The sequence below is a fragment of the Peromyscus leucopus genome, chromosome 20, assembly GCF_004664715.2.
Source record: "Peromyscus leucopus breed LL Stock chromosome 20, UCI_PerLeu_2.1, whole genome shotgun sequence".
In the NCBI taxonomy this organism is placed as follows: Eukaryota; Metazoa; Chordata; class Mammalia; order Rodentia; family Cricetidae; genus Peromyscus; species Peromyscus leucopus.
In genome coordinates, this window is record NC_051080.1 from 43,029,664 (window position 1) to 43,046,510 (window position 16,847).

At 36.4% G+C, this 16,847-nt stretch overlaps 1 protein-coding gene across 5 annotated transcripts in view; it reads left to right on the forward strand.

The window, feature by feature from the left end:
• The window catches only part of Vps13b (vacuolar protein sorting 13 homolog B), a 527,154-nt gene that overhangs the window by 213,776 nt on the left and 296,531 nt on the right, over window positions 1–16,847 (forward strand). For all 5 annotated transcript variants that reach the window (XM_028884474.1, XM_028884475.1, XM_028884476.1 and 2 more), the window contains 2 exons: window positions 1,888–2,015; window positions 6,984–7,218. In XM_028884474.1, the coding sequence (XP_028740307.1) occupies window positions 1,888–2,015; window positions 6,984–7,218 (363 nt within the window). The remainder of the gene's footprint in view (window positions 1–1,887; window positions 2,016–6,983; window positions 7,219–16,847) is intronic.

Consider the following 16,847-nt stretch of genomic DNA (forward strand, 5'->3'; position numbering starts at 1 on the left):
TCTACATTACTTCCTCACACCAGCTTCCTTATCAGATCATTGTGTGGGAGAACACTGTATTTACAGTAAAGCACACAACTGTCTTGGGAGGTGGCCCCATTTCATTGTTAAGGGGTAGTTGCATTGATAATATTACTACTCTCTAAATGGATTTATCCCAAGTTATAAAAGTCATTACTTGGCTATAATATTTTTCAGTAGTTTAAAAAATTACCATAAACCTCTGATTTCAAAAAAGATTTTAATTAAATTGATAGAAATTTAAAATATGTTTATTTTGCCACTTTCTTATGCAAAGAGGTCCCAATGAGTATAAAGCTAATTTCTGTTAAGTAAATCAAGATAGGTAATTGTTATAAAGCAATTTATATCTAAATGTACACAGTAGAACTACCGTGTTCACTTTATTTACCATTTTCTGACTGACCCTTCACAGGTATTTATGCCATGGTTTGTTGTTCAGTTTCTTGTTGATTTTTGTTTATCTAATAAACAAGTTCTCACTAAAATTTATGCACTGGTTTAAAATATCTTTGGATTATATCACAAAAATTTAGTTTATTTCTATTTTGGAATATATGAAAATATGTTTTTGTCAGTGCCTTGAATTGTACCTCATCTTCAACTAGCTGAATTATACTTTTTCAGAAGGTAGTAATTGTTCAGCATTTTCTGTCCTTCCCTATCACCTTTTCTTCCTCTTTCTTCTCCCTCTTCTGTTTTCTTTTTTATATAAATTACCTATTTGTAGTAACATTTTCAGTTTAATTTTCATATGAATCTACTAAGATAAAAATACATAATTTGCATGTTGTTAGAAATTTAAAATAGCTTAAAGTTATTCTTGAAATTGTCAACAAATGTGAAGGCCTGTAGTTCTTGATGAACAAAATTTCATTAACAGTGGAATATCATTTTTATTTTATGATAACAATAGCTTTCTGTATACTTGGATTAATTTTTGTCACCCTGAACTCTTTTGTAGTTGAGAAATTCTATGAGTCTTTGTCATCAGAAATATTCATTTATGAGAAGACACATTTTCTATCACTTTATGATGGTGTATAGACAAATTTCTAAATGGTCTTATTAAATAAAAAACACGGAGCCAAATATAGTAGTGAAAGCCTTAGAGATCAGGGAAATTGGAATAGCCACCAGCCCACATTACCTCACCAGCTGTGTAACTTCCAAATGCCTTGACTTGCTGTCTACCCAGGCTGTTATTGCCGTGTTGTTCTGCCCTCTCATTGGCTGTCTTAACCCAGCTACCTCACTTCCTTGTCACTGCCTGTCTATACAGACCTCCAGATCTCTATGGTTGGTACTGGGATTAAAGGTGTATGTCACCACACTTGGCTCTGTTCGCTAGTGTGGCCTTGAACACACAGAGACCCTGCCTGCTAAGTGATCAGATTAAAGGTGTGTGCTACCACTGCTTGACTTTTGTGTTTACTTAAATTTGCTTGTTATTTCCTCTGATCTCCCGGCAAACTTTATTTAACATACAAACAAAATATCACCACATTTCAGCACAAATAAAATATCACCACCATGGTGAATTAGTCTTTCACAGAATTTTTATTGGCTTACTACTTTTGTGCTGAGAAGTCAATAAAGTTACAGCTTAGTAAGTGTTCATAAAGGGGTCCCTTTCTGTGTAATCAGCGCCTTCCTTCCCTCCAGAAGTTAGCCACAGCCATTGGTGACTTGAATTGCTGCTGATATCAGTAACTTTAGAGGACAAAGTGTTGTGGCACATATGATCTCAGATAGTTGCAATGAATTTAAGCAGAGAAAGAAACCATCTTCGAATACTTTCAGTATAGCTTTGTGAAATTATAGTGTATACATTTTACTAACTAACAAGCTGTTCTTATATTTAAGAGTCCCGACCACTATCAGTTCCTGTGAAGGCCATGCTGCACATTCATGAAGGTTGTAGAAGTCCTGAAGAAAGAATGAAAGAATTTATTGGAATATTATGGAATGCAGTGAAGAGCCTCACACTACAGGTAAATTTGACTATTAGAAATATTATGGTTCTTCTCAGAATGTTATAAAATTATAGCATATTTAATTGTGATATAATATTTCTGACAACATTCCCATGGTTTGCTCATGTATATTGAGGTTTAGGTTGGTGTCCTATAACATTTCAGTGTTTGATTTGTTTTCTGAGTCTCTGATTCCTCAGTAGTACTCGGCCATTTATAGAGAACTATTTTTGTGATTTTTGTGAGATTGTCAATCATACTGTCTCAAGTAAAGCATTATAAGCTGGTTACACTTGAATTAATTGAATTTTCTCCTGGGGAATTTCACCCAGATTGTGGACAGTGATGAAACAATCATATTTTTTGATGTCTGGTGATCTTCCTGACTTATCTTCAGGATCAGTTATGAGTAGACATTTTTGGACAGGCAGATGAATAGTCAATCACATTAATTATGAAAGCATGTTTTATAACATTAACACTAACAGTTTTGTATATGCATGGTAGCTTTTTAGCAGGGATAAACCTGAATCCAACTCTAGGAATTGCCCCTCCTTCTATCAAAATTGAATGGGAAAATTCTGGAAGATAATCCATGTTTCCCTTTGAGATTTTATTTTTATTTAAAACTTAAACTGTGGTAATTTAGATTCCATACCCAAAATATTCCCATGACATATTGTGCTGGCTGGTTTTATGTTATCTTGACACAAGCCAGAGTCATTTACAAAGAAGGAACTTCACTTGAGAAAATGCCCCCATCAGGTTGTCCTGTGGGCTAGTCTGTGGAACATTCTCTTGATTGATGATTAATGTAGAAAGGCCTACCTCACTGTGGATAGGAGCTATAAGAAAGCAGGCTGAGCAAGCTATGAGGAGCAAGCCATGCACAGAGCTCCTCCATGGCCTCTGCATCTGCTCCTGCCTCCAGGTTCCTGCCTTGAGTCCCAGCCCTAAACTGTGTTCATGATGCTCTGTGACAGGGACCTGTGAGCTGAGCTAAACCTTTTCCTCTCCAAGTTGCTTTTGGTCATGGTGTTTTATCACATCAATAGAGACCCCAAATAAGAAACAGACTAATAACATAAAACAAGAAATGAATTTGGTTACAGTTTTGTGTATTTGTTTTGTTGTAGCACAAATAGAAGGCTGATAATTTTGAAAGCCCATAAATATATAGGTAAATAATAACATTTTAAAGTATGTGCATCATGTACATTCTCTTAAGTCTTTGAAGGCCAATATATTTAGTCTCACAAGTAGTAGACAGTGTTTATTCATAGATTTAATTGTTTGGCAAATGTTTAGTTGACAGTATCATACATTTTTCTGTCAATTTTATATTTCCCCTAAGGAAAATGGCTTATCACCTATACCTCAACTCTGCTTAAACTTGTCTGACCAATAAGTGAATTTTATTGATTGCCCTAATAGATTTCTTCTGTGGAACAAAATAGTGAACAACATAAATGAAATGATATTAATCTCTGGTGGCAAAAATCGTCCTTTACGTATTTAACAGTTGTTTGTTCAGGACCTAGTAAATGCTGGGCACTGTGTTGTGTGCTGTAGCCCACATGAAATGGTCTACTGAAAGTTTGTAATATCCAGAAATTCTCTGAAATATTGTCAAGTAGTTTCTTTTTGCACTACTAGAGAGTCTCACATATTAATGAAGCTCTCTGCCACTGTGCTTCCTCGGTCTTTATTGTAAGCTTTTCCATGTCAGGCCCATTTCCTTTGTCTCTGTTTTCCTGAGTTCCAGCTCAGATCATTGTTGATATTCAAGAGTGCACAGATGAAAAACCATGGATGGCGTAGTTTACAATGTTCATTTTTCTTTAATTTGAAATTGTCTCTTAAAGAATAAAGGACATTCACTTAAAGACCACCTAGCACAGCATTAGAAAGCATTTACATATGAAGTGTTTTATAAGATGGCCACTGACTAGTTCTGATTTTTCAGATTAATGTGTAAATAGTTCTCTGTAAATGATTTGCTATCACATTTGTACCACATATAAATAACAAAAATTGTTTTTTTTTTCTTTCACTGAAAATAGATTCTTTCCTCATGCAATATGTCCTGATTACAGCTTTCCCTTCTTCTATTCCTCCCAGTTTATCCTCACCTCCCCTTCCCGCCTCACCTCAGGATCTACTCCCATTCTGTCTGTCCTTGGGAAAGTACAGGCTTCTAATTTTGAAATCTCACATACAGAGCCGGAGAACACCATGGCATAGATCTGTTTTAATAACACATAAACTTGAAATTTAAGAAAAAGAATACACTGCAATAATTTCATTTGTTAAACTATGAATACCAAACCTTTATCACTTTGTTGGGTTACTCTCTGTGTCTCCTACCTAAGTGCATAGCCCCTGACCCAGTAGGAATTAAATAGAGGTGGTTCTACTTCAAGAATTTGTAATAACCCCTTACTTTCACCCATGAATGTGTTCAGTGTTGGCAAAAGAGCATGCTGCTACCAAAACTGAAACAAGATCCTTGAAACAGAAAGGCTGTTGCCATGGAGAAATGAAGCAACACTCAGTGCCACTGCAGCGCATTAATGAAGAGGATATTTTTTTAAGATCGTTTGTATGTGGTGTGGTGCAGAGGGTTCCAACCAGGTGGTTTCCATGAACAAAATCTGACCCCTGACTCAGGATGTCTTACTGGCAGATTACTTCATTTTCTTTCCCTTGGATTGTCAGGTCCTTACATTAATGCAGAATTTACAGCCTCACATTTATGCCCAGTAACATAAATCACTCAGAATTTTACATTAAACCACAGTTTAGACACAAGGTTTAACAGTTATTCTAAAAATGTGAAAAGATTCATGTGATAGCCTCGGCGTATAGAATACATATCACTCTATAATAATTTTGAGTGCTCGCATTGTGTGTGTTTAGATTCTAATCACCAAAGAAATCCTCCTCACATGTGTCATCTTTAGAAAGCTTGTCTTCTAGACTGTTTACCTAGCTCATACTATATTGTTATATATGTATTACTATTGTCACCCTGTGGGAAAGAGTTGATGCTTAAGTTAATAGAGTGGGATGCTTTATGATTTTGGAAATTAGAGTGCAATCAAAATTGTATTTCTGATTCTGACTTTTTGTATGTAGTCACATGTTTTAATATCACTAAGTGAATGGCCTCAAATTGTTGAGAACATTTTTAACATGACATCAATATCTATATGAAATGTTATTCTTTATTTATATTTTGTTGTTTTAACCTGAGTTAGGAAAGAATGCTCACTTAGGTTATGCCATTTTAAACTGTATAATTAAACATTACCAATGCATTATGTTAATTATTTAAAATTTACTAGTGTTACATATAAGACTATTTAGACTTATTTCTTTTTCTCTCTCTTTCTGTCTCTCTTTCTCTCTCTTTGGTTTTTCAAGACAGGGTTTCTCTGTGTAGCCCTGGCTCCCCTGGAACTCACTCTGTAGACCAGACTGGCCTGAAACTCACAGAGACACACCTGCCTCTGCCTCCTGAGTGTTGGGTTTAAAGGCATATGCCACCACGGCCCGGATTGACTTATTTCTCAATGAAGTACATTGTGATCTTGAGCTGATCAACTGTTTTACACTTGTATGCTTAAATTGCCTGAGCTGTAAGATAAGGTTCTAAAACTTACTAATATTTTCACAATAAATAATGAAGTAAAAAAGGCAAACAGGCCCTCTGTGTGTCTTCATGAGTTATTTTTTTTTTTTTGAGAAATCCAAATGACAATTGAAAAAGTCAGTTGATATATCATATACATTTGTTTATGCAAAAGATTATGTGCCATTTTTTTCCCTTGAATTCAGTATTTGTCCCAGAAATATGAAGCCAACGTAAACCAGGTTGTTTATTTGTAGGTTAGTGAATTATTTATTATGTCATGGAAATCTGAGTGGAATGCCATGCTCTCATTAGAAATATATTACCTTGAAAGAAGGGATATTACTATACCTATTCTTATCTTTTATAAAATATAGTATCCTTGCTAACCCAGTTACCCGAAGTATCCCAAGGCTTAATAAGCAATACAGTTTTCATCTTACCTTCAAATCACATCTTTGTTGTAAAATTTCTATAGGAAACTAACAAGTTGTAGTTTATATTTGCTTAACAAAATAACTCAAGTATGCTAAAATTTGAGGCAATATTATAGCCACATACAAAATATTATTTTGTAATAGTCAACTAAGACTAACAGAACTTAATCTTTACTGGTTCTGAATTCAGAAAACAAACAAACAAACAAACAACAGTTATCATTGAGTTTTGCATTTGAACTTATTTGGTCTTAATGTACTGTAAGTCTGGTGAGTTAAGTAAACATTTTATGGAAAATCACAATTTACTTAATAACTTGAATGCTAAAATCAGAAAAAGTGCTTTGATTTCTAGGACTTTTCATTTTACCATGTGTAATACATATGGCGTGCACGCACACACACATTGCCTTTTAGGGTGTATAAACAAAGTTTCTTACATAGACACATTCTTTTAATGGTTGTTTAGAGCTGTGAACTGAGTATTTTATGTGTATGTTTATCTATTTTAGTCTGTAATTTTAAAATACAGGGCCTTGAATGGGCATAGAAATAGCATTATTAAAAAAAAAAATTGCAGCCTTATCTGGCTGCTGCTAACCAAATCTAATGAACTGGAGAAGCAGGGCGATCTTTTTCCATTTCTCTGCACATTTTCTAACTCAGTCATGATTCTTGAAAAGTGGTGAAGGGCAGCTGCAGTTTTGATCTCATGTCACTGGATGCTTTAATCAAGTTTGTAGCTTGAAACAATACTTTTTCAATTGTCATTTGGATTTCTTAAGTAAAATAACTCATGAAGACACACACACAGGGCATGCTCTCAGTTTTGACTTCATTATTTATTGTGAAGTTATTAGTTCAAATGTATGTTTGATCTCACCTGCATATTTTCATTCTGCTTTTCTTTTCTAGCTTGATGTCCAGTCTTGCTGTGTGTTCATTCCAAATGATAGCCTGCCTTCCCCGAGTACAATTGTATCTGGTGACATCCCTGGGACAGTAAGAAGTTGGTACCATGGACAGACCAGCACACCAGGAACAATTGTCCTTTGTTTGCCACAAATAAAGATTATCAGTGCTGGTCACAAGTGCATGGAGCCTCTGCAGGAGATTCCCTTTGTCATCCCACGGCCCATCCTTGAAGAGGGTACATTTAAATATTTTTTCAATTTTCTAAGAAAGCGCCATATTGATTTCCAAAGTGGCTGTACAAGCTTGCATTCCCACCAACAGTGGAGGAGAGTTCCCCTTGCTCCACATCCTCTCCAGCATAAGCTGTCTTCAGTGTTTTTGATCTTAGCCTTTCTGACAGGTGTAAAGTGGTATCTCAGATTCATTTTGATTTACATTTCCCTGATGATTAGGGATGTTGAGCAATTCCTTAAATGTCTTTCAGCCATTTGAGCTTCCTCTGTTGAGAATTCTCTGTTTAGCTCTATAGCCTATTTCTTAATTGGACTGTTGGGCATTTTGATGTCTAATTTCTTGAGTTCTTTATATATTCCGGATATCAGCCCTCTGTCAAATGTGGGGTTGGTGAAGATCTTTTCCCATTCTGTAGGCTGTCGCTTTGTCTTGTTGACTGTGTCCTTTGCTCTACAAAAGCTTCTCAGTTTCAAGAGGTCCCCTTAATTGATTGTTTCTCTCAGTCTCTGTGCTACTGGTGTTATATTTAGGAAGTGATCTCCTGTGCCAATTTGTTTAAGAGTACTTCCTACTTTCTCTTCTATCAGATTCAGAGTAACTGGACTTATGTTGAGGTCTTTGATCCACTTAGACTTAAGTTTTGTGCATGGTGATAGATATGGATCTATTTGCAGACTTCTACATGTTGACATCCAGTTATGTCATCACCATTTGTTGAAGATGCTTTCTTTTTTCCATTGTACAGTTTTGGCTTCTTTGTCAAAAATTATATGTTCATAGGTGTGTGGATTAATGTCAGACTCTTCAATTCAATTCCATTCGTCCACCTGTCGGTTTTTATGCCAGTACCAAGCTGTTTTTTATTACTTTAGCTCTATAGTAGAGCTTGAGGTCAGGGATCGTGATGCTTCCAGAGGTTGTTTTATTGTACAGGATTCTTTTGGCTATCCTGGGTTTTTTGTTTTTCCATATGAAGTTGAGTGTTGTTCTTTCCAGGTCTGTGAAGAATTGTGTTGCTATTTTGATGGGGATTGCATTGAATCTGTAGACTGCTTTTGGCATCTTGTTGTTTGATGCTGGCAGTTGTAGGTTCTCCTCTACCCCTGTCTTTTGTTTTATCCATATGAGTGTTTTGACTGCATGTATGTCTGTGCACCATATACGTGTAGTCTGCAGAGACATCAGAGGAGTACATTGTATATATTGGAACTGGAGTTACAGACAATTGTGTGTAGCTGGACATTTTTTCTGTCCCGCCCCAGTCCCACAGTCCTGCAGCCGCTTTTGAACAATAATTACTCAGAGGCTTAATATTAATTACAAACTGTTTGGTCTATAGCTCAGGCTTATTGCTAGCTAGCTCTGACATCTTAAATTAACCCATTTCTATTCATCTATGTATTGCCACATGGCCATGGTGTTACCAGTCTACTGGCATGTTGTTCTTTTGGCAGCAGGCTGGCATCTGCTCTGATTCTAACCTTCGTCTCCCTCTGTTTCTCTTGGATTTCCCACCTGGCTATGTCCTGTGTTGCCACAGGCCTTAACAGCTTCTTTATTAACCACTAGTAACAGCACATATTCACAACGTACAGAGAGACCCTCTCCCAGCAGCTGTGAGCCACCATGTGGTGCTGGGACTTGAACTCTGGTCCTCTGGCAGAACAGCCAGTGCTCTTAACTGTGCGGCCGTCTCCCCTGCCCTGTTTAGTTTTTGATATGTTAGTATATATTAACTTCTACATGAGGATTTATTATAATTGTAATGTGTACTGGTATATTTTGTTGCTCTCATACTTTTAAATTATAATTTATATATTAACATAAATTACCTATAAGATATACAAGATAATATGATTAAAAATACAAACAAGGAAATATTAGGATGAAAGTTGGTTTGAGTTTATTTTATTTTTAAAAAGGTTTTATAAACTATATTTTGATTATATTCCTTCTCCTTCCCTAATTCCTCCCTGGTTATCACAGCCTCTCTACCCACCCAACTTCATGTCCTTTTTCTCAAAGAAATGCAAAATAACAAAAACCAGGAAAACAACAAGAAAGAAAATCAAAACTAACAAAAAGAAGATCAACAGGACATAAGAATACCAAAACAAAAGAAAGAGAACACAGAAAATACAGGGAGTCTATTTTGTGTCAGTCAGCTACTCCTGGGCATGGGACCTGCCCTGGAGTGTGGTTGACAGATCCAGTGACACGCCATTGGAACAGTACTTCTTCTTATTCCCAATAGGTACCAGTTGCGTAGCTTCTTGGCTAGAGTGGGACGTGTGCTCACTTTTCCTTCTCAGTGCCAGGATTGTGTCTGCTTTCAGCCTGTGCACGTCTTGAGGGTGATGTCACCTTCCTGTGATCTTATGTGTGCCAGTCCTGTTGTGTGGGAGACATTATTCATGTGGAGTCACCCAGCAGCTCTGCTCTTGCTCTGTCGCCACTTCCTGGTGGATCCCTGTGGTCTGATAAAGACATCCCACCTTGTCTGAGTGCTTCCAAGTCTCTCACTCTGCCCCTTGTTCACTTGTAGATCCCGTTTCCTTACCGTTGACTGCAAGTAGAAGCTTCTCTGATGACAGTTGAGTGGTGCTCAAATCTACGGGTATCGCAATATGTGTGACACTGGGAATCTTTTAGTTATTATGTTCCTTTAACAGAATAATAGTATTAGGCCTGTGACCTGTCTAGTCATAGGTTCTTCTTTAGCAGTGTTATATACATACATGGTTTTTATTTCATGGACCGGCCTTAAATCCAAACAGAATGTGGTTCATTAGTCCATAGCATTTGTTCCTCTGTTGCTCTGGTATATTTTGCAAGCAGGTCTCTGTGTAGGTTGCAGGGTTTATAGCTGGGTGAAATTGATGATTACTTTTCTCTGAAATTCATGATTACTCTGGTAATGTACAAAGTTCCTTCCAGCACCATAAGCACTAGTGAGTATGGGTAAAGTTTCTAGTTAGGCACTAGCTCAAATTCTCCAATGCCATAAGTAAGTTTTCCCTTCAATGATTAGGAGCTTACCCTCAGGTTATGGAGAGTAACCAATAGCTTGTGATGTTTGGTAGCAGTGTGTGTTTGTGTGTGTGTGTGTGTGTGTGTGTGTGTGTGTGTGTGTGTGTACACATTGTATGGTGATTCCATTTAGCTTCATTTCATATATGTATGTATTTTAGATTAACTTCTACAGTAGTAGGCTTCTATATGGCTTTTCAAAAGGCCCTAAGCATCAGTTGGTCCCCTCACCACATTCCCTACTTTGCCTGTCCTCTCATTCCCCTCCACATCCTATTCTAGTTTCCACTTCATGTATTTGTTACCATATACTGTATTTCTCCTTCCATGGAAGCTCCCCCCACCCCTTACTAGCTCTTCAGATTGAAACACACACATCTACAGCATAAAAACTGACACACAAATATCAGAGAAAACATGCAGTGTTTGTTTTTTTTTTCTGCATCCTGGTTACCTCACTTGGGATGATGGTTTCTAGTTCTATCCAGTTGCCTGTAATTTCCATTTTTCTTAACTGCTATATAATATTCCATCATGAAACTCTACCACATTTGAATTATCCATTTATTAGTGATGGTCATCTAGACTGTTTTCAGTTTCTAGCTGTTAGGAAAGGAGCAACAGTGAACATGGATGAGCTAGTATCTTTGGAGTACGTTGTAGAATCCTTTGTGTATATCCCCAAGAGTGGTATAGCTGATCTTATGGTAAGTTTATTTTCAGCTTTTTGAGGAACTGCTAAAGTGATATCAATAAGGGCTATATCAGTTTGCAGTCCTGCCAGCAATGAATAATCCAATGTGATTATGGTAGATAATCTTTTTCATGTGTTCTTATTCAGTTTGCAAGTGTTTTTATTGAGAAAATTTTGCATTTCTATTCAAAATTACTAGTCTATCATTTTTTTTTTTTCTTTTTTGGGGAAAGGGGTCTTTGTATGGTTTTGGTTCATGGTAATAGTGGCTTTGTAAAGAAAAATAGGAAATGTTCCTTCAGCTTATGTTTTACTTAATAATTTGAGGAGTACGGTTTTTAGTTCTTTTAAGGTCTTGTAGGATTCTGCACTGAATTCAACTGGCTGTGGGTGAAAACTTTCCTTTCAGAATGAAGTTGTCCTTCTAGTACCTTCTATAGAGCTGAATCGATGAACATAAATGGATTGTTTGATTTTTTTTCCCCTATAGATTGTGATTGATGGTTGTTCTGGGTATAGTATTCTGGGCTGGCATCAGTAGTGTCTTAGTGCTTGTTTGACAATGTCCAGGATCTTCTGGCTCTCAGAGCCCTCATTGAAATGTAGTGTGTTACTCTCATGGGCCTGCCTTTTTAGGTGACTCCGCTGCAGTTTTTAATATCCTTTGTTTGTTCTGTTGATTTGCTATTTTGTGTTATGGGAAAATTCCTTTTTTTTTTTTTTTTAAATCTTATTTGGTGTTCTGCATGCTGCTTGTACCTTGATAGGCATCTCTTTCTTCAGACCTGGGACATTTTTTCTATGACTTTGTTAGAGATATCTTCTGTGTCCTGGGACTCTTTTCCTTCTATACCTATTATCTGTAGGTTTAGTCTTTGCATAGTGTTCAATATTTCCTTGATGTTTTGTGCCTAGATTTATTTAGATTTAACATTTTTTTTTTTAATTAGATACCCACTTTGTCTACCTCATTTTTAAGGTCTCAGTTCCCTCTTCCATGTCTTTTCATCTATTGCTAAAGCTTACTTCTGAGGTTTCCCTTTCTTCATTTCCAGTTTTAGTTCAGTGTGTATTTTCTTTAGTGACTCTATTTCTTTTGTAAATTCTTTTATGTCTTGAATTGTTTTCATCATGTCTTTGCCTGCTTCTGTTTTCATGCTCTTTTTTAAGGCATTTATTTATATCCTCTTCAAAGATTTTAACATGTTTGTGACTGTGATTTTGGAAGTCCTTGTCCTGTGCTTCAGCGTAATTGCTTTTCTTGGGACCTGAAACAGTAGGGCTCCTAGATTCTGAATGAGGTGTATTGTCTTGGCTGTTTGTGTTTTTGCACTGGGATCTGGTATAGATACCTGGTCTCCTATTGTTGGGTGAGTATTCTGTTCTTTGGTAGCTGTTGTCCATATTAGTTATAGTCAAATGTGGAGACTGTGTAATCTTTGAATCCCAGCAAAGTGTGGTGGATATGGGGCCCCTGGTAGATAGTCATTCTGCGGATGTGTGGGGAAGTCACAAGAGTAAGAGATGGGCTAGAAGGAAAGACTGAATGGGGCCACCAGGTGGGTCCCTGCTTCTTCACCAAGAGTATGATTCCCTAGGGGATGGGGATTGGTTGGTGGTTTGGGGTACTTTTATAGGCCAAAGTGATTTTAATTGCAGCCAGTTGAGTTATGAATGAGTATATTATGGAGAAGTCATTGAAGATATTATTTTTCAGGTTTCTAAGTAACTAATTGTGAGATGACTGGAGCTATGGTTCATGTTCAATATGTACTTGATCTCTTAGATTGCAGGGTTTTCAGTTGCAAATTCATACCTCTACCTCTTTGAACTCTGACATGCTCATTTCAAACAAAAGGTGAACTTGGAAAAATTGGATTCATAATGAAAATAATATGATTATGTATTGCAATAACAAGCCTCAAAATTTGACTACTACATAGGTCAGCACCTTGTTCATATTATTAGAATGCAAGAATAGGAATTATGGTATTTGATTACTGTATATTCTGCCTAGAGCCAAAAAGCAGATAACCTGTGGATATTTTAGCTCCAGATTTGATGTTTAATTCTCGGCCTTTCTTGAAATGAAAACTCCATTGAAAACTTTTTCTGGACTGGTAATATGACGTATTAAAAGGAGGCTTTTAAAAAGTTCTTTGTATTATCTTTGTCTTGATGTAAAACTTCTTTCTCTAGCATCTTGAGCACATTCATTATTTCCCATTTGAATTTGGGTCCTGGGAACTCTCCCCTGCCCCTGTCTGGGGGTGTTCAGAATCCACCTCTGATCGTTGTGCATCCCATGCAAAATGCTCTGGTCATAACGATTATGTTAAGTTCAACTAGTGAGTTTTGGGGACTCTTTTCCTCAAGTATAGAATTAATTTTGTAAGTTCTAAATTAAGGAATGTTACTAACATTCCTTAATGTTTGTGTAGAACCTTTTAAAGATGTAGCTCCCATGCCACGAAATTCCTTGTAAAGTTTCTAATTTAATGTTCTTTAGTGTGTTCACAATCTTGTGCAACCACCACTGTTGTCGGATTTTAGAATACTTTATTTTCCTACAAACGACATACCACATTGGCTATTACTCTCCATTTCTTGTGATCTCAGCCTGTCGCCCTTATTAATATGCATTTATATCTGTATGAATTTGGTGTCTTAGATATTTTGTATGAATGGAATCATAGTATGTGGTCTTTTGTGACTGACATTTTAAAATCATTGATGTAGTAGGTTTCACTTTTTTGGTTATTAGGCTTAGCAACACATAGTTTATAGTTCTCTCTTTTCTAGGTTTCTTTTCCTTCTGTCTTCACCCCTCTCATCATAATCCTCAACTGAATCTTAATTACTTTTGTTCAGCCTGTGGTTTCTCTACTAATGTGATGAGAATAGATGTGATTCCCATCTTACTCTATGCTCAGTTCCATCATCTAGCATGGCGTGTGAAAAGAATAGAGCTGACTACAATACTTGTAATCTATAAGGTTTTCACACAATTCTTAAATATTATTTGAAAGTTCATCGGTAATCCAATAGATTTTTCATTAAAAGCCTTTCTAGAAAATTACAGAAATGATAAATGGAATGATGTAGAAGCTATCTTATGAGAGATTTAAGGCTCTTTCTGTATTCACTTATATTTAAAGCTCAAGATGCTGAAATCTATCATCTAATTTCAGATGCATTGTGAAAAGATGGTCCCTGCTGTAGCTAGATTTAGTTTATGTAGGATGTTTTGGTCAAAGTCAACATCTTGAGTTTCATTAGGCAGCTCTTGCAGTGAGCCTTGCAAATGTAATTTGCTACATCCAGCCAACACCTCTGAGCAGATGGGTTTCTACCCTGTGCCTAACAGAGGTTTGTTATTTCTTCTTTGAAAGAGTTGCTTGTGACGTTAACAAAATATTTTGACAAATGGAATATTGAGATCATTTGTAAGTTCAAACTTTGCTGCTGTTGGATTTAGTGAGTTTCAGTATAAGCTAGTGTGGAAATTATTCAGCATCTATGCAAAACATAAAGGTGCTTTTTCTTTGTTGTTCTTGTTCACTCGATTGTTTTATGTGCATTGTTCCAGTCGAGTTGTTGAAAATGTGTCATATTCAACTTCTGTCAATTATGAAGATGGTGATGTGCTAGTGCAATATTTTATTTTCCCATTTTTCTAGGCTTATTTGTTTGAATTCTTAAATTATGTATTCAAATATAAATCCTTTGACTCTTAGAAAAGAAATTCTAATTTTCTTTTTATGGTAATATTTTTAAATGTCTTGAAAATGACCTTGAATATTTTACAAATGATGTTAAATTTCAGGCTCTTCCTGAGCCCAGGCTAGCCTAGTGTTTCCAATCCTCCCCACCTCAGTCCCCCAAGTGATGAGATTAGTTGTGCAGGCTGTCTCACCTTGTGGTGCAGCTTTTGAACTACCTAAATCTGGCTAACATGGTTGCTGCAGGCACTATTCTTTTATTACTCACATTCAGCCTGCTCCATCTTTTATTTGTCTATGGGTTTGGTAGCTCCTAAATGCTAAAATGGATTCTTACACCATCTACTCCATGCTCATCAATTTTGCCTTTATGAAATGTTAGAACATTTACATTAAAACAAAACCTAGTGTGACAGAACTAAATGCTTACATAGTTTTCTGATCACCTCTTAAAGAAATAGTTTTTTCTTGGACACTAAGGAAAAGATAATGTTTTTCCTTTTTAATATTTGTTTTTAAAATCATTGTAAAATGTTTGATACTATTGTGACACCTAATTTTAGGTTCACAATAAAATTAAGAGACAATTATAGAAATATCCTATATATTTTCTGCCTGTACACTTGCATTTCCCAGTTGACAACATCACAGACCTGAATACTGATTTGGCCACAAATGATGGGCCTGTTGAGACATCTTTATTTCTCAAAATTTGTAGTTTACTTTAGGACTGTCTTTTGGTGATATTTGTTATGTTTAATGACAAATTTCTACTATTATCTTTTCATACATAGTATTTTCATTGTCGCCAAATTCTCCGAGCTACACTTATTCATCTCTCTGCTTCTTCATCTGTTAGAACAGCTGGCACTCAATGATCTTATTATTTATTGTCTCCTAGCTTTACATTTTTAGACATATGATAGTGCAGCTGACATTTCTTCTGGGCGTTTGGATGGTTAGTATCTCTTCCTGTTTTCTGTACTAGGCTTGCATTGTCTGTAGGACCATTTCTCCGTTCATCAACCAGAATATCTCAGTTACTTTCAAATTTGGGCAACTTATGAATAATACACAGACTCACATATCTATATTATTTTTATTGTTAACTCTGTTGGATAATTACAGAAGTGTGTGTTTGTTGGATCATGTACTCTGTTTACTTTAGTTAAAAACTGCCAAAATGTCTTCAAAGGAGGTGTGTCATTTTATTTGCAGTAGCGATGAATGTACCTCCTTCTGATGCACAGAATCTGCAGCATGGAAGGCTGTGTTTTTGTCTGTCTCATAGCCCTGTGACACTTTCTCCTTATTTTAAGTTGCATATTCTTTGTGATATGTGAAAGGAAGCTTCAATGCCATGTGCGTACCTTTTTTGTTGCTAGTGATACCTTCTAAGGCTTTTACTTTTTGAATAGAATTTTATTCTTACTCAGTTTTAATAGCTTTGAGTTTGGAATAATAATTCTTTATTAGATGTCTCACTTAAATATTTTCTCCCAATCTGTGCATGTGTTTTCAACTCCTGAATATTTCTTCAGCACAGCATAAAAGTGTGAAGTTCATTGCAGCCAGCACATCAGCTCTTTCTCTTGTGGACTGCTGCTTTTAACTATTTCTGAAAAATCATCATCCATTTTCTCCTGTTACCTTTTGGGAGTTTTCTTAGTTTTATATGTTACATTTAGTTGTGAGCCATTTTGGATAATTTTTGTGAAATGCATATACTGCTCATTTTTTTCAGACAATTTTTATAATTTGTGTAGTCTCAATACATTAAATATGTTTTATTTGTATTATAACTTTTTTGTTTTATTTTGTTTATTTATTTTTTACATCCCAACTGCAGTCCCCCACCCCCAGAGCAGTTCTCTTCCCCCCTCTCCTCCACTTTTCCTCCTCTGTTTTTCTTCAGAAAAGGGCAGGACTCCCCTGGATATCTACCAGCTATGGTGTATCAAGATCAGTGAGAATAGGCAACTCCTCTCCTATTAAAGCTGGACAATTGGACAAGCCCCCGAGTAGGAAAGAAGGGTCCCCAAAGCAGACAGCAGAGTCAGAGACAGCCCTGCTCCCACTGATAGGAGTCCCCCGAGAAAACCACGCCACACAACTAACACGCGCAGAGGGCCCAGGTCAGTTGCCCCCTGGCTTCTGGTCCAGTCTCTGTGAGTCCCGAGAGCC